The sequence below is a fragment of the Bolinopsis microptera genome, chromosome 2 (assembly GCF_026151205.1).
Source record: "Bolinopsis microptera isolate Bmic1 chromosome 2, MBARI_Bmic_1.0, whole genome shotgun sequence".
Classification (NCBI taxonomy): domain Eukaryota; kingdom Metazoa; phylum Ctenophora; class Tentaculata; order Lobata; family Bolinopsidae; genus Bolinopsis; species Bolinopsis microptera.
Window position 1 is genome coordinate 19,214,851 of NC_087073.1, and position 25,077 is coordinate 19,239,927.

Sequence of the window (25,077 nt, forward strand, 5' to 3'; positions counted from 1 at the left end):
GCTGTAAGGATTAACAATACTGAGCCCCTAAATCTTACAGGTAGCACAAACATTCTCATGAGCAGGTCGGCCACGTTCCTACCAATGATTACCGGAATGAACTTTTCTCTTAAACGCTTCTCCAATGGGATGAAGAGGTCTTAAGTGTCTTGGATGGTACGCATCACAAAGGTCCACCAATGACCAATGACAGAGGGCTTTGATATACCCTGATAGGGCTGCCTGAGGCTCATCATACTATTATGCTGGACTGGACACCAAATGCAATGTGGATTGTAGTTTTGAGCAGCCAAACCATAATTTACCCCCAGTATGAGGTTTGTGAGGGTGGATATGAAATGACCATCCAATAAAAAGTCCTCAAGTTTGGTGCTACGCGATCCATATTTATGATCTCATCGACGATGATGTGGCGACTTGTATCACGTCGTGACCCCCACGGTCGTTACCCCTGTAGAGTTTCTACGATACAGGGCGAGCCGCGCACTCGTGCGACAGGCAGTGTAAATATTTATTCGACCTTTAAACGTGTGATATAGATACTCGTAAATTGTAGCGCGATACGTTACTGTGCCGCGCCGCGCACTCAATGAGGCTTCTGATCACAGCGACATTGGCTAGATCGGCGAAATGCGCTACTGTGCCGCCATGAATTGACATCGTCAATTAACTTAATTGACGATGTCAATTCATGGCAGCTCGGCGCGGCACAGTAGCGCATATCGCTTCAATCAATTAACTCGTAAAATATTTGTAGCGCGATGCGTTACTGGGCCGCGCATTCAATAATGCTTCTCCTTAGATCTAACCGGCGAGATGAGCTACTGGGCCTCGCCGAGCTGCGAAGAATTGACATCGTCGATTAAGTAAAATATTTGTTCCAAATATTAGACCGTCGACGAGTCCAGCTCGTGGCGTGTCTTGCTAGATTATAAACTTACAATACCGACCTGAAGCCGAAATAAGACGTCGTGTTCTACATTCTATGTTTTAGTCAATTCGATTTCAATTCGATCGATCGATATTATATCATATCATGCGCGCAATTAAAATAACGCAACGAACGTACGTGCGCTGAAATTGACTTTTCATAGCTTCATACGCAGTAAACTAGCAATAGCAACTCATTCCCGCTCCTGATATTGGCGGATGAGGGATGTCTTTGCCATGTGGGATATTGACTGTTAATTTTGAAAAAATTAGATATTTTGGACAGCAAAAGCATTATTTGATCGAGTGCATGTTAAAAATATAATTTAAAAAGTACAATAAGTTACCCTAAAAAAGATTAAAGGAAATATATTAAAAAGCTTTTCCCATCAGAGTACGTCCATTTCAACGCTCAACAAATTGTTAGATTTCTGAACTTTTCCGAGAGTTAATATGACATCCAAGAAATACTGATTGCTATCACACAGTGAACTCAAAGTTCTAGTTTGAGCAGTAAGAGCTGATATGATTCCGTTCAGAGTGGACATTATCTGAGATGAACTTTTCTTTAGTGCCAGACCGTGGGTTGTTAAAATGCTGCTGATCCACAAGAGGTAAAAGTTGAGATGTCTAGACGTACTCAACTGAAATGGATGTCTTCAAGGTGGGGTATTATCATGCTTCACTTAACTTAAAAATGGATAACAGCCGCGAAAATTGTTATACATTTACATATATGAGATATATCCTACATTCAACTAACCTGATCAACAAGGAATTTGAGCAGTGAAGTGACGTGATGTAACGGCAATGCACCAACCACATAATGGATCTGATCTTGGGGAACTTGCTCCAGCACTTCTACTACCAGTTCAGCTGTATTAAGTCTCAAACTTATAACCAGCCCTCGCAGGTACGATTCTGAAGGAATTATCGTTTTAGATTGTTGAATTTTACAGCTGAAATTAGATAATTTGATAAAATGGGGAATCTTGAGCTAAAACAGGAAGTGACAGGTATGTTTACAGATGTTAAGCAGAGCAAAGCAGACTGCTGCAGCCAGCACTACAATATCTTCTACCCCATATAAGGAATAATCGGATATAACAGCACAATATGATGCAAGTATTCTGTTGCATATTGCCGGGCTCAGTGGCGCGAGTCTATAATCCAGCTACTTGGAGGCGCTAAGGCTTGAATGTCTTGAGGTAGGGAGTTCTGGGCTGCGCTGTGCTATGTTGAACTGGTGTCCACACTAAGATCGGTGCCAATATGGGCTCCTCTCGGTAACTTGAGGGGTCCAGGTTGATAATTAGAAGCGTACCGGCCCAGGGACGAAAGTCAGCAGGCAAAAGCTTCAGTACTGATCAGTAGTGGGATAGCATCGGTGAATAGGCACGTAGTTCAGCTCTACCAAAACAGGCAAACTTGTCCTTTTGTACGTACACCACATAAATGTTTTTGTGATAAATTAACAATTTAATAATACCTGAGACGAGTGCAGCTCTCATTGTTTGAGGTGTGATGTCCGTGTCCAGATCAACAGGATCAAATGTCAGGGTATTGTCCAGGGAGTATATCAACAGCCCCTCTGTCGTGGCAGCACACCAGCTTTGACCTGTAAGATTGCGACACTGTACACACACGGCTGGTAATTACTTAAACTCGTAATCACGAAATCGGCAAATTTACCGCAGTGATTTCCAGTAAATTGACGAAAATGTGTACGAAATTATCTGCCGTCTTTTGTTTAAGGAGGATTATTGGACACATTTACAGCGAAATGGTACAAATTCACAATCATTAGGTACAATTTTGTAATATCAATCTTCGGAGTCTTATCTCTAATTTTACGCACTATTTGATAGCATAGCTGTGAGCTCTAGTTTGGAAATTGAATATGTTTGAATCAAGTACAGCTATTAAAAAACATAGAAAATATTTTGGTTACGAAGCCACACTATTATCGTGATTATAAAGTTTGTTATACGTGTAGCGAATAGTGACAAAGTGAGACAACGATCCTAGCATACTATAAGTTTAATGGCAGATAACAATCGTACTATAGTGTTCCATGTTTAAAACTTATGCATCATATTCCGTAGCAGATAATATTATCCTTTAACAGCACACCCAAAAACCATAGAAATAAGTTGTGAGTCTGTAAAGGATTGCCACAGCAACGCCCCACGCCAGTATTGAGCTTACCATATTTCTGTCGATTACTAATCCTCATTAATTTCCGTACAGCAATAATGATCACCTTCATTGTGACACTTTCCCTGGTTTGTGTTTCAGCCTCTAGTAATGACAGACTGAAGGTCCGAGCTCTGTCATTTGGTCGAACAAATGCAGATTATGTAGAATTCCAACCTAGTGATATGTCTCCGTTCTCTACTTCCTTTACCATATGCTCATGGATGAAGAGACTTCATGATGCGAGTTCACCGATAGTGTTGCGCTACTATCCAGGACATGTCATCGTCGGAGACGAAGGAAATTGGAATTACGTCAATGGCTTGAACCTAGGTCTAAAAGGAAGGTTCCCAGAAGCTAAACTGTGGTTCCATCACTGTTTATCGTGGGTGACTGGAGGTACACAGAGAGTGTACGTGAACGGTGTACAATTAGGCAGCACATCCGCTTCAGCTGACAACCTTCAAATGGGAGGGACCATCGCTTTAGGGAACTCTAATTCTAAAACTACGAATTACGTATTCGGTGGACAGTTACTCAAGCTGAACTGGTATTCTGAAGAACTTACCTCATCCCAGATAAGAAAGATGTTTGAAGCTGGTATGTGTTCTACTGTTATAGAGGAGGAGTATAGCAGCAGGGAGATAAAGTGGGAGCTGATTCTGACGAAACAGAGAAACGGCAATGTTACAGAGTTTCTCCCAACAGAATGTGCCACGTATGAGGTAGAGACCAAGCTGGAGGAAACTGAGGTTAAACTTGCCACCATTGAGCAGAAACTACAGGAAGTGACTGCAACTCTAAACGACACTCTATCCGAACTACAGGAAAGGACTACAACTCTAAACGACACTGTATCCGAACTAACAGAAACTAAAACAGAACTGATTGAGACCAAGGCAGAGTGTAGGGAATCAAAGATTGTGCTCCAGGAAAAAGAAACCAAGCTTAACAGAACCGAACAGAAACTACAGAAGGTGACTGAAACTCTTAACGAAACTTTAACAGAACTGAATGGGACCAAAGCAGAGTGTAGGGAATCAAAGATTGTGCTCCAGGAAAAAGAAACCAAGCTTAATAGAACCGAACAGAAACTACAGGAAGTGACTGAAACTCTTAACGACACTTTAACAGAACTGAATGGGACAAAAGCAGAGTGTAGGGAATCAAAGATTGTGCTCCAGGAAAAAGAAACCAAGCTTAACAGAACCGAACAGAAACTACAGGAAGTGACTGAAACTCTTAACGACACTCTCTTGGAGGAGGCTAGAAGTCTTGAAACTGTTAGTAGATGGGACGTTCTGTTCACTCCCCCTTACCTGAATAAGCTCTTTACACGGCAGCTCTACAATCAACTGACCAACTGGGTTATGATGGGTAAATCTTTCTTACTTTTTTAAATTTCCCAGGAAATGTATAATTGTTTGTATAATTGTATAATTGTTTCATATTATCATTATTTAACAACGTGACCAGATAAAGCTCATACCACTGTTGACCTGACAAACTTATAACATTTCAGAGGATTTCATTGGGGTGAACGTTACAGTGGGACTGGTGAAGCATTTCAAACAACACCACGAGGAACAAGAGGACCACGAAACTTGCGAGGAGGACTGAACAACAACTACTGTTATCTACTATTGAAGTTTTAATTAAGTGCATGGTACACTGTAACCTTTGTCATTTGGCCCTGTAATCGTCTGTAATCATCTGTAATTGTCTGTAATCGTCTGTAATCAACATTTTAGCTGTAATATTAACATTACTAATATACTGTTATCAGCTATTAACTATTAACTATCAACTAATATTATTCTATGTGACTGTATTAAACTGTACTGACTTAATATGACGTAAACATTTATTATGATAATAACGATTTACATATGACTAAAATCTTTGATTTTAAGCTGTGTTCAACTGTTAACACTAACATTTGACGAAATCAACACTTATTATAAAAACTCCAACTAATCATCTGGCAGCTGTTCTTATGAGGTCTTTAAACCTACCAACATTAGGCGTGCCCATCCAGAAAGGGTCCTAAATTAACAGATTGGTCAACAAACACGTTTTGAGTCTTTAGTTTGGTGAAATACAAAAACATTGCACATGAAATTATGAAACGACTTGAAAGTTGGCGAATTTTACATAATATTCTAGATGGTTCAGCAAATTAGTATTTTTGATTTCTGGAACCATTCGTCGAATGGCTCATTTTAAGGTTATCCATGCTCTTACCTGATCACGTGATTACTATTAGATGACCCGTTAAATTGTGAAGGCAGCCCAGTTATAAATTTTGTTAACGAGATACACAAAATGCTTTATAACTTCGTCATTTCATATCCTTTTTGCCTCAAACTTGCTGAATCTCAGATCAGACTCAGCAATTAATTATCTACAGTAATCTGGGAAAATTAGGCGTCTAGAATTTTCGGGAAGAACAATATAGGTGATTTAATATTATATGGGTGTGGTCTGAAAAAAATTTTCGAATTTTGGCGATGGGATCCTCGGAGTAGTTACAACATGCCATCTGCAAAATTACATGTCCCAAACATGAAATACGGCGGCCGCCGCGGTACTATAAGACCCAGCGTATGTAACGTTGCTTTTAGCCCCCCTGTATGTTTAAAATTTGATTTTTTTAATATCAAATGACTAATTTTTGACACACGCTTTTGCGTCCCATTTTTATTGATATTTCGACAGATTTGTGCAAAAATAATCATCGGTTCAAAAATAATTGGTTCACTCCGGTAGGTATGTCTGGCTAGCTTTATTCTGAAGTTAAACCATTTTGAGCAGAAGTTTTTATGGCCTCTTAATTAACTACTTCTTTTTGTTTTTAATGTAAAGATTTCATGAAGAGCTTTTATTTGATGCCCCTATATTTTCATCAAAAATTAGAACTTTCCAGAACAAAACCAATGTTATTTCTGCAAAATTTAGGTGCGCAATAACGAAATAAGGTAATTTAGCCAAAAGATATCGGTAACTGGTAGTTTATTGAAACTGGTGTTTCATGAGAAATAGCCTTGTTAGCACTTGTTATCAGCCAAAGAACATAAATCTAAATTTCTTCAAACAGTTGAAAACCATTATTTACTCGATTTCAAGTTTAAAAGTGACAGATTGTGGATGCGCGAAATCTTAGCTAATAGCTTACCTAATACCTATCTTATAACCTTGTGAGTATCAAGATACTGTCTACATGGTAGGTTAGGAGGTGTAAAGATGGTACGTATAGAAAATGTCTTCCTTCTAAAATATCACCAATCGCTACACCTACGCTATGCATTTTTCTAGGCAAGGGTCGACCGAGGGCAGGATTTGCGACCGAGGCCGAGGAAATTTTGCTTTGATAAAACCGAGACCGAGGCAAACCGAGGAATTGTCCTCCTGACCGAGGCCGAGGAAAAATCGCTATTTCTCGGTAAAACCTTCAAAATTTCGCCGAGGCCGAGGAATAGCATCTTAATTTTTAACCGAGGCCGAGGCGAACCGGTCGACCCTTGTTATCGTGAAGCTCAGCACGTCAGCAAGCCAGTTGGTTGATCTATTTTGAAAAATAGTTTAGTAATATACAGCTCTATGTTTAGTATATACAGCTCTATGCAGATGATTCTCAACTGTACATCTCATTTAAACCAAACCGTGTGGTACAGTTCATTGATGTCCAAGACAGAACAAACAAATGTCTTGCAGAGATAAAAGCATGGATGGTGAACAACTACATGAAACTGAACGAAACAAAGACAGAACTACTGGTGTTAGGAAAGAGCCATGTTCTAAAAAAGTGTGAACTCAGTGTCAGACTGCAATTTGGAAGCACTGAAATTCTGCCTACGGAGTGTAAAGGAGACAGCTGGAAGAGTCTGGGTGTCAAATTTGATGAAACTCTAAATATGGAAAGACAGATCAATAATGTCAAAAGGAAATGAAGCTGGACAATGATGAATCTAAGAACCATTGGTCGTTACCTTGATGAAGGCATTAAATTGATGCTGGTGAAACAACTGGTCATATCTAAATTAGACTACTGTAATTCTCTTTACATGAATCTACCCAAGACCAGATTGAACAAACTTAGATCAACCCTTAATGGGGCAGTTCGTTTCATCTATAACATAGAAGAGAGGACCACGGACTTGGTTCCCTTCTATAAGAAGGCCCACATACTCCCTATAGACCAACGAATCTTCTTTAAAGTTTGTCTTTTAACCCACAAATCAGTTCACGGTACCGTACCTGATTACCTCAAAGCACTGCTGGATGTGGATGTAGTGGATAAAGAACTCTCAAACACCATGACCATGACCAGGTCGAAGAGACCTGATGACCATCTCATGCTCAAGGTACCAAAGAATAAAAGATCCAAAGTTGATGACAGACGTTTCTCAAGCCATGCACCGATTGCATGGAACTCTCTTCCCCTGATGTTGAGATGTATCACTGATAAATAAATAAATAAAATAAATAAATAAAGTCAATTTTTACAGCACAGCAATATATATCTAAATATCAGATCCTCTGTAATCATAATGTATAAAAAAAGGAGCTTTTCTCTGTGCTGAAGGATGAATCAAGGCAGATCATGGTTCTGTTAGCAGGCCACCCTAGTTATGGACAATACATATATATAAAATAATTAAATTATAATTTTAAAATTGTGTCAAGATTGAACTAAAACATAACTCAGGGTAAAATAGACGTATTCCCTTCGTCAAATTAACTATTTACAATACTAAACTTAAACGAACTCCGGGTAAAATAAACGTAATCCCTTTGTCAAACTTGCTATTTACAATAAGTTAATAAATTAATACGGTTGAAAATTATTTCATATTCAATAACAATGTAGCATCAATATAATTGATACAAATGAGGAGCATACAGTGAGAATTGCACATAACAGGAGGACTGTAGGTATGGAGCAATAATGATTGACAGTGCACCTTTCCACTGATGTTCCTAATTTCCTGTAATAGCTTAATAGGCATGGAAATACTTTGATTGCAGGGGATAGATTGGATTCACTTATGTACTGAGATAACTTAACCGAAATAACATAACTGCCTAGATACATTGGCTAGTGTTGGGTGGGATCATGAATTTATCGTAAGAGTTATCCCCTTGGTAATTCTCATCAGTTAGCAACATATTCATAAGAGTTTCTTTGTATAACTTAGAAAATTTCTTAACGTCGTCACACTCTCTAAGGGACTTTGGTAATATGTTCCAGGCCTTAGTTCCTAGATAGTTAAACTCCTTGTGAGATCTTGATTTAGGAGTATAAAGATTGCAGTTTTCTGCCTCACGTGATCCACCAGAAATATACGAGAATTTCCCGATAAAATGCTTTGGACATGTTTCATTGATTATACGGTACATATATGAGCTAAGATGAACCTGTCGTCTCAAATGGAGAGGAAGCCATCCCATATTTTTGTATACATTAACCGACCTCTCTCTGATGTTTACATCTAGGGCTATTTTAGCAACCTTTTTGTACATGATATCTAACTCTCCTAGTCGTTTTTTATATGTTCTTGACCAGATGGTGTCTAAGTAGTCAAAATGTGGCAACATAAGTGCATTAGCAAACATCTTCCTGAACTTAAGAGGGAGAAGTTTTTTTGATCTATACATAGCACCAATTCTTTTGGATATCTTTTTCTTAATGTTATCAATATGTTCATTAAATGTCAATCTGCTGTCAACTATAAGTCCAAGGTACTTATGGGATTTAGTTTCACAGATTACCAAAGTAAGGTCATCACAAATTTCAACAAGGATGGCATCAAGGTTAGGCTTAGAGTCAAGGATCATTAGTTTTGTTTTTTCATTATTCAGGGATAGTTTATTAGCCTGAAGCCATCTGATAACTAATTTCAACTCTTGTTTGATGTTACCATAGTTTCCTCTAGATATATTGTCAAAATATAATGCACCGTCATCAGCAAATAGATAAGGTTTAGAAAATAGGCATGCATTAGGCAGGTCATTGATAAAAATGCTGAATAGAATTGGTCCTAATATACTTCCTTGAGGCACTCCAGAGTTCAATGAATGTAAACTGCTTATCCTACTCCCAACTCTAGTTTGCTGTAATCTATCTGTGAGGAAGCTCCTAAACCAGCTCAATGCAGTATCTTTTATTCCATAATGCTTCAGCTTTTGAATGAGAATATCATGGTTAACAGTATCAAATGCCTTTCTGATGTCCAGGAAGATAATTGCAGGATGCTTGGCACTGTTCTTAGCAGTAAATATACGATCAAACAGATCTAACATGAGATAAGTTGTAGAGTGATCTTTACGGAAACCATATTGATGCTCTGAAAGTATTCCCTTTTCATCAAGATATTGAGTCAGTTGGGAGTTCACACAAAATTCGATGCACTTTCCAAGAATCGGTAAAATTGAGATTGGTCGATAATTACTAGGATTCTCAGTATCACCATCCTTATGGATTGGGGTGACTTTTGCAACCTTGCAGCTGTTTGGCATGATGCCACTGGATAAACTCAAATTTACAAGATGTGTTAATGGAGCAATAAATGCAGGTAAAATTTGTCTAAACACTCTCAATGGTATATGATCATTAGTGGATTTGCTACAAGGGATACTTGCCACATAGTCTAAGATATTGGACTCAGTTATTTCAGTAAAGCTATTCAAGCTGGTCTCGTTGTCAATCTGCTCATTTTGTAGATAAGATAGAAATTCATTTTCATTTTCCAGCTGCACTTCTGCTTGGATCTTTGGACCTATTTCAGCAAAATATTTATTGGTGGTTTCAGCATCAAGATTGTTATTGATATTGTTAGCTTTAACAGGCAGATTTGATGCTGTCTTTATCGTTTTCCATACACCCTTTAGATCATTCATGGCACACTTGGCTTTCAGTTCTGTTGCTAAGTTAGTCTTCCTATTAATTCTAGACAAATAGGTTGAATAGTTTCTCTGCCGTTTATATGCCATCCATAATGAGTCACATTTATTACAGTGTATAAGACCATTTGGATGTATACGTCTGTTCTTGTTGTGTGTTAAAAATTTACGGTAAAGTTTCCCTTTCAATTTCTTACTTTCTAAAAATTCTGGAGATGGCTTATGGATGTAATCACTATGGCACTTAATTTGTTTAATTGGACAGAAGTGATCATAGTAGTGATCAATATGTTCGTTTAAACCATCAACTGCATCATTCAGACTAGTTGAATCTATTATTGGTCTATAATCACAGGTTTCCAAAAATTCTTTAAGAGCAGTAACATTCATTTTGCTGTGATCTCTTATTAGTAACTTCTTGAATTTTGAGGCCTTATGCACATTGAAATCGACAATGAACTTTACGACCTGATGATCTCCTATACAATCATCAAGGACTTTGCAGTCAAGAAACTTGGAGTAAGTGTTTGTTATGACAACATCGATTGTGGTCTTTGTGATTCTGTTTCCTAGTTTAGCAATGCGGGTAATATCCTGAACTACCTGTACCATTCCAAACATTTTCATTGTAATGTCTAATTTCTTATAGTTCATACTGCTGATGTTGTTTTGGTCTACATTTACATCACCCAGCCAAATAACATTCTTACTTCCTATACTCATCATGCAGTCTGTCATATAATCTAAAAATTTGTCAAGAGGACTAAACAACTCAGATCTGTAGAAACAGCAGATGAAAATATTGCAATCTGTAAGATGGATCCAAATAGCCTCGATTTGGTCATATTGCAAAACTAAGTTTAGTTGAATCATTTTAAACTTTATGTGCTCACTGATGAGAATGCCACATCCCCCATGACCATTGTCGTTAGGACGGTCTTTGCGGATAAAAGTAAAATTCTTGGGTAGGTTTAGACTGGCTGAGTCAATATCCGACTTAAGATTTGTTTCATTCAGGCATAAAACATCTAATTTCTCTTTCCAGATTAGATCTTGGATTTCAAGACATTTTGGCATACCTGTTAGTCCTCCCTGCATGTTGCAATGTCCCACTGCAAGCTTTTTGGCATGGTATGAAACTGTGATTTTACTAATGCACGGGTTAATGCAAGAACTGCTGTGAGAGCATGAAAATTTTTCCAATTTATGCTGCTATAAACTTGTCAGAATAAGATAAATTGCAGAACTGGCAAATTTGTATGAGATAATAACAAAGCTTTCTAAAACTTCAATAAACATGAGGAACAATGTGTAATTATCCCTTATCTAGAATCTAGATGAAATAAATGTTAACAATCTTTCTGAAAATTCAAACTTGCTTATGGGCCCAATACTTCAGAAATTTAGCAAGTCGAATAACACCGCTTGTATTGAGGTGACAGTTATCAGATATTTTTGCAGATGGTCTGGCAAAATAAAATTCTTTCCTGAATCCACTTCTATTATAGTTAAATAAATTATGGGTGCTAATGTAATTAAAACAAGAATCTTTGCTACACATATCCTTAATAACCTTATTCAGCTCTGCCACAACATCATTGCGGCCTTTTGTACTCCTGGGAAGAATATTGAGAACATTAATTGTTGCATTCGGATACACTGACTTGAGATAATTTAAGAGATTACTAATGTCACCCGCTGCATCCTTCAGTGACTTTGAGCCAAAATAGACTGTGTTCACATTATTAGTTCCTGTCATAATATAAATAATAGATGGGGATGGAACGGAGTGTAGGTCAGTTTTTAGTTTATTTAACATTACTTTGGCATCAGCCCCAGGATAAAACAGTTTACTAGCACTAACAGTGGACGATGATAACTTGTCCGCATCAAGAAACCTGAACATAGAGCTGCTTATGAATAGGACAGACTTTTGTGAAGCTTTGGCTGGCTGTTTGCAAACTGAGAGTGCAGGTGAAGAAGAGTCTGTCAGTTTGTGTCCTGAATGAGGGATGGGTGGGGGCGGTGAACGCAGACCAAACTCAGTTGACTGAGTGATCCTAGGGGGCTTCATCAGTCTTAGGGTGATGCTGATCCGGGGTTCATCACACATTTCGTCTGGCAGTATCTCATGTTGAAAGTCAGCCTGAGACAATTTGGACATAATGAAGACATCTCCATGCTGAAGCTGCACAGAGCCCACAACTTCATTGCTGCCGTTTGATCTAATTTGCAGTGTTCTCGTCGCACCAAGTGAAATGGTTACAATATCAGAGTGTTCTACAATACATGATTCAGAATCGCTATGAGCTGGCATGAACTCTGCTCCAGTTTCATATAGATTGACGAGAATACTATTGTGTCTGAAATTGGGTAATATCACATTAATGTAGGAGCTGAGTTTAGCAAGGTAGGAATCATTGTGTACACTTTTTGGGTCATGTGTTGCACCTGAATACTCATAGGGAAAGTCACCAAAATAAACCGATTTCCTGTTTTTAAAACCGTGACTGAACTCAAGTTCTTCCATTAATAGATCAAGTGAAAATTTAGAGAATGGACCATCATCTAGTAGGGTAACTGGTTTCACTGGTGATGGGGAACAAGTTACAGATATATTCATTGGCCCCGGTGTTATAGGATCGTAGACAGGGGCAGGGACCAAGTTTGGATATTTGTCTCTGGGCTTAGGGGTGTTGATCCGTGATTCACCAGTAGCAGTAGATACAGGGAGATCAGACACATCATCCTCGTCTGCCATAACCTCGTTAACAACAATCTCACTGATAACAATCTCGTTTCCAACAACCTCCTGTGGAACAACCTTGTCCACGACATCGTTGTCAACAAACAAACTGTCCGATACAACATCTTCCACAACAATGTCATCTACATCAAACGCTTCTACTTGATTGATAACAACGTGTGACTGAGGGGTAATGGTTATGATCTCACATTCAATCTCCTCTGATAAGTTCGGCAGCAAATTTTCACACTTAAAACTCTGTTCTTGTATTTGAGTTTGATCTGATATGAGACTATCATTGTACTGAGCAATGAGATCACTAGTTCTGATAATTTCATTCAATAAAGACAACTTTTTTTCTAAAAAGTCAATCTTGATGTCTTTTGACAGACAATTGTTACAGTTCTCTGATTTTTCAGACTGGAATGAAAAGTTCAAATGTTCTAAAGGGCGCTCACAAAAGTGGAGACTAATGTCTGAGCTCTGATTATTTGACATAGTTATATTATCAAGAGTTCAATGTTCAGAAGCACAATAAACACTGTAAACGCAATACCTTCAGTCCAGATAGTAGTTTTGATGAGAATAGTTTTGATGAGAAGGAGGAGGATGAGTAATCTTCAAGTACACTCACAGCAGTCCTTTGCACGTCAACACTTACGCTCGTCTATCATATCTCATACCTCAATAAATGTAATAGATTTGTAGTGTTGTAATTAGTTTAAAACCAACTGTTTCAAGCGAATGTTAAAGAATCATTTATATAATCAGTTCTGATGTTTTTCTTTCCATTGTCTTCACTTTTCAAGACACATTGGCTTTTTTTTTAATTTTTTTAACCGCACTCCATTTTATGCCTTGATCTCTTACTTACTTGGATCTGATTCTTTCTTGATTGATTATGTCACTGTACTAACCTTTATTATACCTACATGTACTGTATGGTTTCTGCTTCTATTTAGTTTAGTGTGGTTTACAATAAAAGATGTTTTAATTTTGTCTTTGCCTTATGTAGAGTTATACTTTAGTTCACTTTTTACACTTTTGCTCACATCACTCACAGTCAGCCGCTCTGACATGGTTAACCACCTTCCTTGTGTTGTTGGTTAATCATATGAGCGGGATATAAATACCTCATTTCATTTCATTTCAATATTGACATGTGTATGACGTAATTGTGTGATAGTAGTGATAGTAACAAACGTTTAAACAATTCTCTCAATTATTGCAACATATCCTTGTTAGTATTCTCACTGAGCTGCGAGGGCCACATCGCTGCAGTGTTTCTATTTCTATTATGGATTGTATTTGTATTTATATTCATTTATTTATTTATTAAGATGACTAACCATCTATCTCCATAGGAGTGGTGGGGCTGTTTTTACACTACAATTACTGCCTATCATTGCACCGTCTAACCAATAAAACATGGTAAACAGTGAAGATGAAAAAGAAAGTAATCCACCACCTGATACAGCAACATCATCAAATGTTCAAGGAGCAGTACTGCAACCAGAGCCAATACAAGTGCAGTACCAACAGCCAGCAGCCCGCCTTACAGCCCCACCGCAATGGAAAGCATCTATGAGTTATGAGGAATGGAGACTACAAGTTGAGATGTGGGACAAATTATGTGCAGTCAGAAAAGTAGACCCCGCAGAGCAAGGGTATGCCTTGTTCAACCTAGTATCTCAACACACTGATCATAATATCGTATCAAAGCTCAACTCAGCAGTAAAAAACAAAGACATCGATGTTCTTGACGGGGAAGGAGTACAAAACATCATGAAGCTATTAGATAGAACATACAGGAAAGATGATACCAGTAAGATGATGAAATCCTGGTCGGATTTTATCAATCTTAGGAGAAAGGACAGTCAAGATATGTCAAGCTTTCTCAATAACTTTGATCAAGCCAACACCAACTTGAAAATTAGCAAGATATCTCTTCCTGGAACTGTGTTAGCATTACACATGCTAGAAAGATCCGGTTTATCAGCAAATGACAAAAAGCTGGTAATGACTGGAGTTGAGTTAGTTAAAACAGAGTCTGTTGTTGAAGATATGATGAATTCAATCAAGAAATACTTTGGTGAAGGAATCCGTGAGGTTGAAAAGAGACCACAATGTGATACGCCCATCAAAGAAGAGCCAGTATTCAATGGTGAGAGACTTTTTTCTGAATCGTCAGAATCTACACGTTCATCATCAGATCCTGATAACATGTCTGAAGAAGAGGAAGCCTACTACACCAATTGGAGAAATAGAGGAAAGGCTTGGAGAAGAACAGATAATAACAGATCATACAACAATCACATCTCAAGATTTAATCGTGACAAAAGGGATAATGACAAAGGAGAATACAAGCCAAAGAGATATTCAGATAATGATCGAAGAAGAGATAACTCTAGAAGTTTCAAAAAAGAGTACTCTAAGACATATAAGACAGCTGATGACTCTAGGGCAACTCAGAAGTTTAACCCCCGGTTGAGATGTAATAGATGTGAATCAGTAATGCATTTGATTAAAGATTGTCCTCATTCAGATAGATCAGAAAATGTTAATGAATGTAGAGAGATTTCAGAGATGGAGACAGCAGAATGCCATCAGGTAGCACTTTTAGACTCTGCTTGCTCGAAGAATGTAGTTGGCGAAGAATGGATTCGTGAGTACATAGATAACCTGACAGAAGAGGACAAAGCACTCCTGAAAGTGTCAGACGCCCGTTCAAAATACAGTTTTGGAGGTAGTGACCCTATTGCTGCCGCAGATGCGGTGAGAGTACCTTGTATAATTGCCGGAAAGAAGACATTCCTTTGGGCTGATATAGTGCAAAGGAATATTCCATTTCTGATCTCCAAAGAAGAGATGGCAAAGCGAGGGTTTAAATTAGACCTTGGTACAAGTACGATTGAAGTAGATGGAGAGATGATCCCTGTTATAACAACCGAGTCAGGTCTGATTGGCATATCTCTATGGGATTATAATGAAGTTGCTATAGAAGAGCAATGTAATCTAGTCAATCTAGATGACACAGTCAGCAGTATTACCAAACTTCATAAGCAGCTGGGTCATTGTTCAGCAGAGAATCTGAAAAAGATTACCAAAAATGCAAACGTACAAGGTGAAAATGTGAACAAGGTGATTGATCAAGTGCTAAAAGAATGTGATGCCTGTGCGAGATATAAAAGAACACCCTCCACACCAGTCGTTGGATTACCTATGGCAACGAAGTTCAATGAGGTAGTAGCTCTTGATTTGAAACAATTTACTGGAATCAATGGTTATGTGATTTACATTGTTGATATGTTCTCAAGATTCTGCAAAGCTAGGGTGATTTCCAACAAAAAGCCAGAGACAGTAATAAAAGCCTTTACTATGGAATGGATTGCAGCAGGTATGGGACCTCCAGGAAAAATATTAGTGGACAATGGAGGAGAATTCGCAAACAATGAACTTAATGATCTCAGTGAACAACTCAACTTTGAAATTTGTGTTACCAGTGCCTACTCACCTTGGTCAAATGGCTTATGTGAAAGAAACCATGCTGTGGTTGACAAATCAGTGCTTAAAATGATGTATGACGGGTTTCCATTGAAGATAGCACTTGCATGGTCAATCAATGCCAAGAACACACTGTACAATGTCAGTGGATTTTCTCCAGTGCAGATAGTGACAGGTCAGAATCCAAACTTTCCTGGGGTATCTTACAACTTGCTACCTGCTAATGAAGGAGCAGATGAATCATTATCAAGCGACATTCAAAGGAATCTTAATGCAATGTATCTAAGCAGAAAAGCATATCTAGAGGCAGAGAATTCAGAAAGAGTTAAAAGAGCTTTGAAAAGACCCTTACGAGATATCAACCAAGACTTTATGATTGGTGATGTTGTATTCTACAAAAGACCTAATATTGAACGCTGGAAAGGACCTGCCAAGATAGTCGGCAAGGAAGGAAAGACTCTTATACTGAGGCATGGAGGACTGCTTATCAAAGCAGCAAGCTGTAGAATTGTGAAACGAGAATATATAGTGAGTGACGAGCACAACCAAAACAATGATGATATCTTGGAAACAGAGAATAGCATACATGATGAAGCAGTCAATCTTAACGATGATCAGTTTGATGAAGCTGCTGAAAACATAGAAGAAATGCCTATTCAATTTCAAGTGCCAGTGGAAACAGAGGAAATACCAACAGGACAAGAAATTATGAGCTCCTCTCCAATACTTGAAATAGACTCTAAGGTAATTTCCAATGAACAAAAACAACAACTCAAGATTAAGTATTTGGAAACTAGACTTCAGAAAAACGATGTTTCGGTCGGAGATACGGTGAAACTTGTTAAAGAAGGAAAAGAAAATGAATGGGAGACATGTACCGTGACTCAAAAAGGAAAACGGCTTGGCAGAAAAGATCACTGGGTGAAACTTATGACAACCCAAGGTGAAGAAAAGCTGATAGATTGTACAAAGACGGCTATGTACAAAGCTGATGCTGCTATTGATGCAGAACCTGGAGACGATCACGAAGAATGTAATGTTGTGACAATTCCCACTTCCAGACACAATGAAGATGTGGTTATTAAGGCTAAAGTTATTGAATTGACTAACTGGAAGCAGAGAGAAGTATATGATGAAGTCAAGGATTGTGATCAGAATGTCATTACAACAACTTGGGTAATAACAGAAAAACCCAGCACTGAACTTGGAGTTAAAGCCCGGTTAGTAGTCCGTGGATTTCAAGAGCAAAATCAGTCGATTGAAGTGGAGTCACCTACAGTATTCAAAAACACTCTCAAGGTTGTACTTGCTATAGCTGCAAACCAGCAGTGGCAACTAACAACGATTGATATCAAAGCTGCCTTTCTGCAAGGAAATAAAATTGAAAGAAATGTTTATGTCATACCACCCAAGGAAGCTCATGTAGAAAAAGGTTATTTGTGGAGATTGAGAAAGACAGTGTATGGTTTAAATGATGCGGCAAGAGCTTGGTTTATCAGTGTGAAGGGACTTCTTATCAACCTTGGTTGTACTCAATCAGTGTTAGATCCTGCTTTGTTCATATGGAGAACTAGTACTGGATTCGAAGGAACACTTGTGCTTCACGTTGATGATTTCTTAGTAGCTGGTACAAAGTCATTCTTTGATAGAGTTGTAAAAGAACTGACATCAAACTTTGAAGCTGGTAAAATCTGCAAATCAAAGTTCAATTACATTGGTCTATCAGTTGAGCAGACAGAAGACGGTATCCTAGTGAACCAACATGAATATATCCGAGATCTAGCAGATGTCATCAATGATAAAGAACATGAGATATATCATCTGTCGACTGACAGGAAGCTTAGAACAATATGTGGTCAGTTGAACTGGGTAGCTGCTCAATCACGCCCAGATTTGTCATTCATGACGTATGATTTAAATGTAACAAAGAGTGTAGATCCAGTAGAAGCTGTTAAGAAGGCCAATAAAGCATTCAGACGGATGAAAGAGCTCAACGGTTGTTACAACACAAAGTTCTCAAAGTTAGGAGACATTTCTACACTAAAGATTGTGATCTACTCTGATGCATCATCTATGAACCTCGGTGACAAGGTGTCCACAGGAAAAGGTCATCTAATAGTCCTAATGAATGAGGAAGGAAAGATATCACCGTTATCATGGGGAAGTCATAAATGTAAACGAGTTGTAAGCAGCACTTTGAGCGCAGAGACTTTGGCATTCAAAGATACATTAGATCATGGAGTGTATGTCTCTCATCTGATAAGTGAGATCTACTTCGATCAATTTGATAAGTCAATGGTTCCAGTAATAGGCTTTACAGACAATCAATCATTAGATAAAGCTTTGCGATCAAGTAAACATGTTGAAGAAAAGAGGTTGAACGTTGATCTGGCTACCATTAGACAAATGCAGCAGAAAGATGAGATTGAAGTAAAATGGGAAGAGGGAGCTAAACAGCTTGCGGATCCCTTTACTAAAATAACCAGTAACAGTGATAAACTTTTAGTGATGCTAAATAAAGGAGAAATTGTTTCAATTTAATTGGTATTTAATGGTTTTTTAATTAGTGGTAGGTTTTGACGCCAATGAAACAGTGTGCATTTGTTTTTTTTAATTGTTTATAATTTGTTTATAATTACGAGTGACGATGACTTTAATGTATAATTAACCTTTAACAAAAAAAAAAAAAAAAAAAAAAAAAAAAAAAAAAAAAAAAAAAAAAAAAAAAAAAAACAACAACAACAACAACAACAATCCGAAGTCCCGGTGACACTTTGTCAAGAACAGCTTATTAAAAGAAAAAGACAATCCGAAGTCCCGGTGACACTTTGTCAAGAATCAGCCCATCAAAAAAAAAAAAAAAAAAAAAAAAAAAAAAAAAAAAAAAAAAAAACTAACAATATTTACAGGGTTTCACAAGGAATTGGTACCTGTGCATCTCTGTTTTGGTTTTGGATCTTGTGATCTCCTGTGGTAGTGTGGCTCTCCTCTTGGCTAGTACCTACTCTCACCTTGCTCTCAACGTGACAGACTACTTACTTTCTCCTGCTATCTATGGCCGTTGTGAGAACGGGATACAGACTATGAATAGTACAGTGTAAGAAATTGAAAGGACGGAAAGAATTGAAATGAACAGTATTATTATGATTTTTGAAAAAGGAAGGAAGAAAGAATTGAGAATGTGATGATAGTTTTTGGAAAAGTGATGATGATTGTTTTTTTGGAAAAGTTTTAATCTGTTTTAGAAATTGGGGTAAGATGTTAGTATTCTCACTGAGCTGCGAGGGCCACATCGCTGCAGTGTTTCTATTTCTATTATGGATTGTATTTGTATTTATATTCATTTATTTATTTATTAAGATGACTAACCATCTATCTCCATAGGAGTGGTGGGGCTGTTTTTACACTACAATTACTGCCTATCATTGCACCGTCTAACCAATAAAACAATCCTCAATTTAATTCTTACAGTTATTCAGGTTCATGCCGGTTCATGAGGTTTGAATTGAGCCCTTTATTAACTATCACAATAATTAACCAGTTTGATGTAAATTTGAGTCATAATGAACTAAACGTTTCTGAGTAACTTTTTACCTTTCATTGCACAAAGGAACTCCCCAGTATACTAACAATTTGTATCATCTATTTGATGTGGAATAGGTTACATGTTGCTCTCTATAATGAAAGTGAAACTATCTATTTCAGTTTCTTTTTAGTTTCTGGATAAATCACGCCCGTGTTAAAACAGAGAACACATCAATTTTAGTCGATCAAACTTAGTTCGCACTGCTCTCATTCATTTCGCAACTTTATCCTTTCGAACTTGGTGACGTTTATAGTCTTTATACTTTCCTGCTTAGATGAGCATGAACTATTAGTACTATACCCACTACCTAATAGTTAACCTAATCTGAAGTCTTTATGTATCCTTCAAACAAGTCCCCTGTTATCTTCTTAATTATATATCTACAGTACTTTAAACTATTATTCCGTTCTGTGAACGATCCCAAGGCATCTTATCCTCAATTTTCATTCAATAGCAACAATTTCTAAAATTTAGTCGGCAAAAAAATAGCAGGCAAATGGAGTCGACTTTTAGCAAGGTTGTAGAAAAATGATATGCTGCTATAAATGTAATTTTAGGATTTGATAATGGCCTTACTTGGTTATAAGCTCATGAGGGTACTTTCCAACTCTTCGTCAGGGATTGTTCGCATATTATTACGCTACGAGGTGACAAAGTCACTACTCCCTCAGTCAAGTGACTATTATAATGTAAAGAGGCTTTTAAGTTTTAAATCGTATTTTAACAAGATATTATACACAAAACGAAATAATTACGTAAAGGCTGTAATTTTACTTTTATATGGAATATTAATGGATTTTTTTTATCTAGACACTTATTTTACTTCGGTGTATTCCAACAGCCACAATGTTACACAAGTGCAACCAGCCAATTACAGGAAGCCGAAGGATCTTTTTGGCCAGTGACGGTTAAGGTAGTGTGTACCATACTTTCTTCGTCCGAGACTTTGCTGCAATGTGCAGCTCCTCATTTAACCCTCACACCCGATTTCTCGAGTATTCGGCTGAGTAGACCGGGGGGCTGCATAGACCACTCATGATCCTTAGCTGAACGTCGACGACGCTCACCCCACGACCAGGCAGTCAGTGGGTTTCGAACTCGCAACCTAACGATTGTAAGACAGGCGTTCTAACCAACTGCGCTACCTGGCCGTTAAAAAAAAGTAAATGGATAAAATTTTTACTATACACATCTAGAACGGTTCCTAAATTAACAGATCGGTCAATTATAAACACGACATAGTGTTCCTTGTTTTGAGTCTTTAGTTTTGGGAAATACAAAAAGTTTCACCAAAAACGACTTGAAAGTTGGCGAATTTAACATATTAATGGTTCAGCAAATTATTATGTCTGATTTCTGGAACCGTTTGTTAAATGGCTCCATTTGAAGGTTATGGCCACAATTTTGTCAAAAATACAGGGTGGGGGGCCAAAGTAACGTTGCATACATTGGCCTTTATGGCTCAGTCACTGATCGTCCGATTGAGGTAATTCTTTTTGGTATGACTTACTTTCACCACTCATTCGAGGAATATGTTAAATCAAAGAATATTCATGTTAATTTTTTTCGAATGAAGGTTCATTATCGCATTTATTTGATAGTTCTGATAATCGGATCGAGCCAAATTTTATTGAATTGTGTTCGGCCATTCGAATCACGTTTGTCCTGAACAGATGAGAGTTGTAGCTTCTCAGATAACTGAGATAGAAGCATAACGAGTTTATTCATTATGTGTGATCAGGCTTACCTGATTGTGAAGGCAGCCCAGTTAAGGTGTCGTGTCACATAATCAACCAATCAATTTTGTTAAAGAGATACAAAAAATCAAAAATTCTTGATAACATCGTCATTTCATATCTATCTATTATATGGGCGCGGTCTGAAATACTCGAATTTTCGAATTTTGTTAACTAGTAAGGTTTTTTTCAAACCTTACCAGTTACCACTTACCATGGCCAAAGATCACGAATAAATCTTAATGTTTTCAAACAGTTCAAACCCCATTCAAATTTACTCGATTTCAGGTTTAAAAAGTGGCAGATTTTACACTTGGAGGAAGCTTAGCTTGGACAAAATTTAAAACCAGCAAAACTATGGTGCAATATAAATTGGGACAATCTAATATAGCCTATAAAAGTACTAAGTACTATTAGTTTCATGTTAGATAACAATCGTATAGTTTCTTTGCGTGTACCACTTTTATTTGTGAACATTCTTAAATACTGTGTCCAACTAGTATTCCGAATTTAAATGTTATTAACATTATACGATATATCCTGTAGTTCATTTTATCAGCACACCTAAAAGAGCTCACTTGCGTATTGAGCCTAATGTTTGTTTAATTTTTCTGTCGATATTACTAATCCTCGTTAATTTCTGTATAGCAATGATGATCACCTTCATTGTGACACTTTCCCTGGTTTGTGCTCTAGCCTCTAGTAATGACGGACTGAAGGTCCGAGCTCTGTCATTTGGTCGAACAAATGCAGACTATGTACAATTCAAACCCAGTGGTGATATGTCTCCGTTCTCTACTTCCTTTACCATATGCTCATGGATGAAGAGACTTCATGATGCGAGTCACCCAATAGTGTTGCACTACTGGCCATGGGAATTGGTCATCGGAGACAACGGATATTGGAATTACGCTAACGGGTACCTAGATCTAAGCGGAAGGTTCCCAGAAGCTAAACAGTGGTTCCATCACTGTTTATCGTGGGTGGTTGGAGGTACACAGAGAGTGTACGTGAACGGTGTACAATTAGGCAGCACATCCGCTTCAGCCTTCAGCTAAGAGGCTTACAATGGGAGGGACCATCGCTTTAGGGAACCAGGTACAGAGTGGTAAGGATACAAATTACATATTCGGTGGACAGTTATTCAAGCTGAACTGGTATTCTGAAGAACTGACCTCATCCCAGATAAGAGAGATGTTTGAAGCTGGCATGTGTTCTACTGTAGAGGAGGAGTATAGCAGCAGGGAAATAAAATGGGAGCTGATTCTGACGAAACAGAGATACGGCAATGTTACAGAGTTTCTCCCAACAGAATGTGGAGTAGACTGCAAGACCAAGCTGGAGGAAACACAGACGAAGCTAAATTAATCAGAAACCAAGCTACAGAAAACACAGACAGCGCTAGAGGAATCAGAGACCAAGCACCAAGGGACCAAAAGTGTGCTAACAGAATCAGAGACCCAGCACCAAGGAACCAAGACTGAGCTAAGTGAATTAGAATCTGAGCTACAGGAAGCATGGACAGCGCTAGAGGAATCAGAGACCAAGCACCAAGAGACCAAAAGTGTGCTAACAGAATCAGAGACCCAGCACCAAGGAACCAAGACTGAGCTAAGTGAATCAGAGACCGAACTACAGCAAAAAGAAAACAAACTAATCAAAACCGAACAGGAACTACAAGAAATAACTAAAACTCTAAACGACACTCTATCGGAACTAACAGAGATGAAAGAGAACAAGGCTGATTGTAGGGAATTAAAGATGAAGCTCCAGGAAACTGATGCCAAACTTAACAGCACCCAACAGGAACTACAAGAAAACACGAAAACTCAGAACGGAAACCTTTTGGAGGAGGCTAGAAGTCTTGAAACTGTCAGTAGATGGGACGTTTTGTTCACTCCCCCTTACCTGAATAAGCTCTTTACACGGCAGCTCTACAATCAACTGACCAACTGCAGTTGGGATATGATGGGTAATTCTTAACTCTTTTCTTCTTGTCGGTTTTGTATCTTTCAGAGAATATTAGTTATACAGAATACTATATTTAAATAACAATGAATCAGATAAAGAATACCACTGATCTAACCAAACTTATAACATTTCAGAAGAGTTCATTGGGGTGAACGTTACAGTGGGACTGGTGGAGCATTTCAGACAAAACCACGCGGAACACGAAACTTGCGACGAGGAATGAACTGAACATCAGCTACTGTAGTCAACTACTTGTTATTGGGTCCTGTTATCATTTATAATCATCTGTAATCGTCTGCAATCATCTGTAAATCATCTGTAAATCATCTGTAATCATCTGTAATCATCTGCAATCATCTGCAAATCATCTGCAAATCATCTTTAATCATATGCAATCAACTGCTTTAGAGCTCGGCTAATAGCCGGCTAGTGACCGCTTAGTAGCCGGTTAGTAGCCACTTTGTGGTCACTAGCCGGCTAGTAGCCGGTTAGTAGCCGGCTAGTGACCACTTTTCAAGTGCCGGTTAGTAGCCGGTTGGTAATGTGAAGTTGAGGAGCTGTTATTACAAAAGTGGCTACTAGCCGGCTTGTAGCCGGCTAGTAGCCGGTGTTCATATGGTACTGTGCAGGGACGTTGCATAGACGTTGCATAGACGTTGCATAGACGTTGCATAGACTGACCGTGCAGGGAGTGTGCATAGAGTGTTCATTGTGCAGGGACGTTGCATAGACGTTGCATAGACGGTTCTTTTGTTGTTGCACGGACGTTGCATAGACGTTGCATAGACTGTCCGGAGCTAAACGACCAACTTCCCTGATTGGCAACTTAGTCGTTTAGCTCCGGACAGTCTATGCAACGTCTATGCAACGTCCATGCAACAACAAAAGAACCGTCTATGCAACGTCTCTAAAGCAGACCTATTAGTAGCCGGTTCTAAACCGGCTACTAGCCGGCACTTGAAAAGCGGTCACTCGTCGGCTACTAACCGGCTACTAACCGGCTAGTAACCGCCAAGTGGCTACTAACCGGCTACTAACCGGTCACTAGCCGGCTATTAGCCGAGCTCTAAAGCAGACCTACTAGTAGCCGGTTCCAAACCGGCTACTAGCCGGCACTTAGAAAGCGGTCACTAGCCGGCTACTAACCGGCTACTAACCGGCTAGTAACCACCAAGTGGCTACTAGTAGGTCTGCTTTAGAGCTCGGCTAATAGCCGGCTAGTGACCGCTTAGTAGCCGGTTAGTAGCCACTTTGTGGTCACTAGCCGGCTAGTAGCCGGTTAGTAGCCGGCTAGTGACCACTTTTCAAGTGCCGGTTAGTAGCCGGTTGGTAATGTGAAGTTGAGGAGCTGTTATTACAAAAGTGGCTACTAGCCGGCTAGTAGCCGGCTAGTAGCCGGTGTTCATATGGTACTGTGCAGGGACGTTGCATAGACGTTGCATAGACGTTGCATAGACGTTGCATAGACTGACCGTGCAGGGAGTGTGCATAGAGTGTTCATTGTG

The 25,077-nt window shown here is 38.5% G+C and overlaps 4 protein-coding genes across 5 annotated transcripts in view; 2 read left to right on the forward strand and 2 right to left on the reverse strand.

The window, feature by feature from the left end:
* The window catches only part of LOC134811866 (glypican-1-like), a 110,291-nt gene extending 96,809 nt beyond the window's left edge, over positions 1-13,482 (reverse strand). Inside the window, exon 1 of the mRNA XM_063818976.1 lies at positions 13,459-13,482. The gene's annotated coding sequence lies outside the window, so the exon portion shown is untranslated. The remainder of the gene's footprint in view (positions 1-13,458) is intronic.
* Positions 1,190-25,077, reverse strand: part of LOC134811851 (periodic tryptophan protein 2 homolog) — a 65,347-nt gene continuing 41,459 nt past the window's right edge. Inside the window, exons 14-16 of one of the 2 annotated variants that reach the window (XM_063818946.1) lie at positions 2,420-2,548; positions 1,694-1,851; positions 1,190-1,574 (exon numbers count right to left, since the gene is read on the reverse strand). In XM_063818946.1, the coding sequence (XP_063675016.1) occupies positions 1,320-1,574; positions 1,694-1,851; positions 2,420-2,548 (542 nt within the window). In that variant the 3' untranslated portion in view covers positions 1,190-1,319. The remainder of the gene's footprint in view (positions 1,575-1,693; positions 1,852-2,419; positions 2,549-25,077) is intronic. The other variant, XM_063818947.1, reaches the window with a different exon arrangement.
* LOC134811865 (uncharacterized) lies at positions 3,145-4,838 on the forward strand. The gene is made up of 2 exons (XM_063818975.1): positions 3,145-4,503; positions 4,649-4,838. Exons 1-2 carry the CDS (start codon positions 3,186-3,188, stop codon positions 4,744-4,746), a joined length of 1,416 nt encoding a protein of 471 aa, XP_063675045.1. The 5' UTR covers positions 3,145-3,185; the 3' UTR covers positions 4,747-4,838.
* Positions 22,384-23,818, forward strand: LOC134812006 (epidermal growth factor receptor substrate 15 homolog). The gene is made up of 3 exons (XM_063819180.1): positions 22,384-22,594; positions 22,974-23,573; positions 23,707-23,818. The coding sequence occupies exons 1-3, from the start codon at positions 22,384-22,386 to the stop codon at positions 23,793-23,795; spliced, it is 900 nt and encodes a 299-aa protein (XP_063675250.1). The 3' UTR covers positions 23,796-23,818.

What these genes read in the sequence shown, in the direction of transcription:
- LOC134811865 (XM_063818975.1), top strand. Translation starts at nt 3,186, where the DNA reads ATGATCACCTTCATTGTGACACTTTCCCTGGTTTGTGTTTCAGCCTCT. An exon ending in GACCAACTGGGTTATGATGG is followed by an intron (nt 4,504 to 4,648) that starts GTAAATCTTTCT and finishes ATAACATTTCAG; the next exon opens with AGGATTTCATTGGGGTGAAC.
- LOC134812006 (XM_063819180.1), top strand. Translation starts at nt 22,384, where the DNA reads ATGTCTCCGTTCTCTACTTCCTTTACCATATGCTCATGGATGAAGAGA. An exon ending in TTTATCGTGGGTGGTTGGAG is followed by an intron (nt 22,595 to 22,973) that starts GTACACAGAGAG and finishes TAAATTAATCAG; the next exon opens with AAACCAAGCTACAGAAAACA. An exon ending in CTGCAGTTGGGATATGATGG is followed by an intron (nt 23,574 to 23,706) that starts GTAATTCTTAAC and finishes ATAACATTTCAG; the next exon opens with AAGAGTTCATTGGGGTGAAC.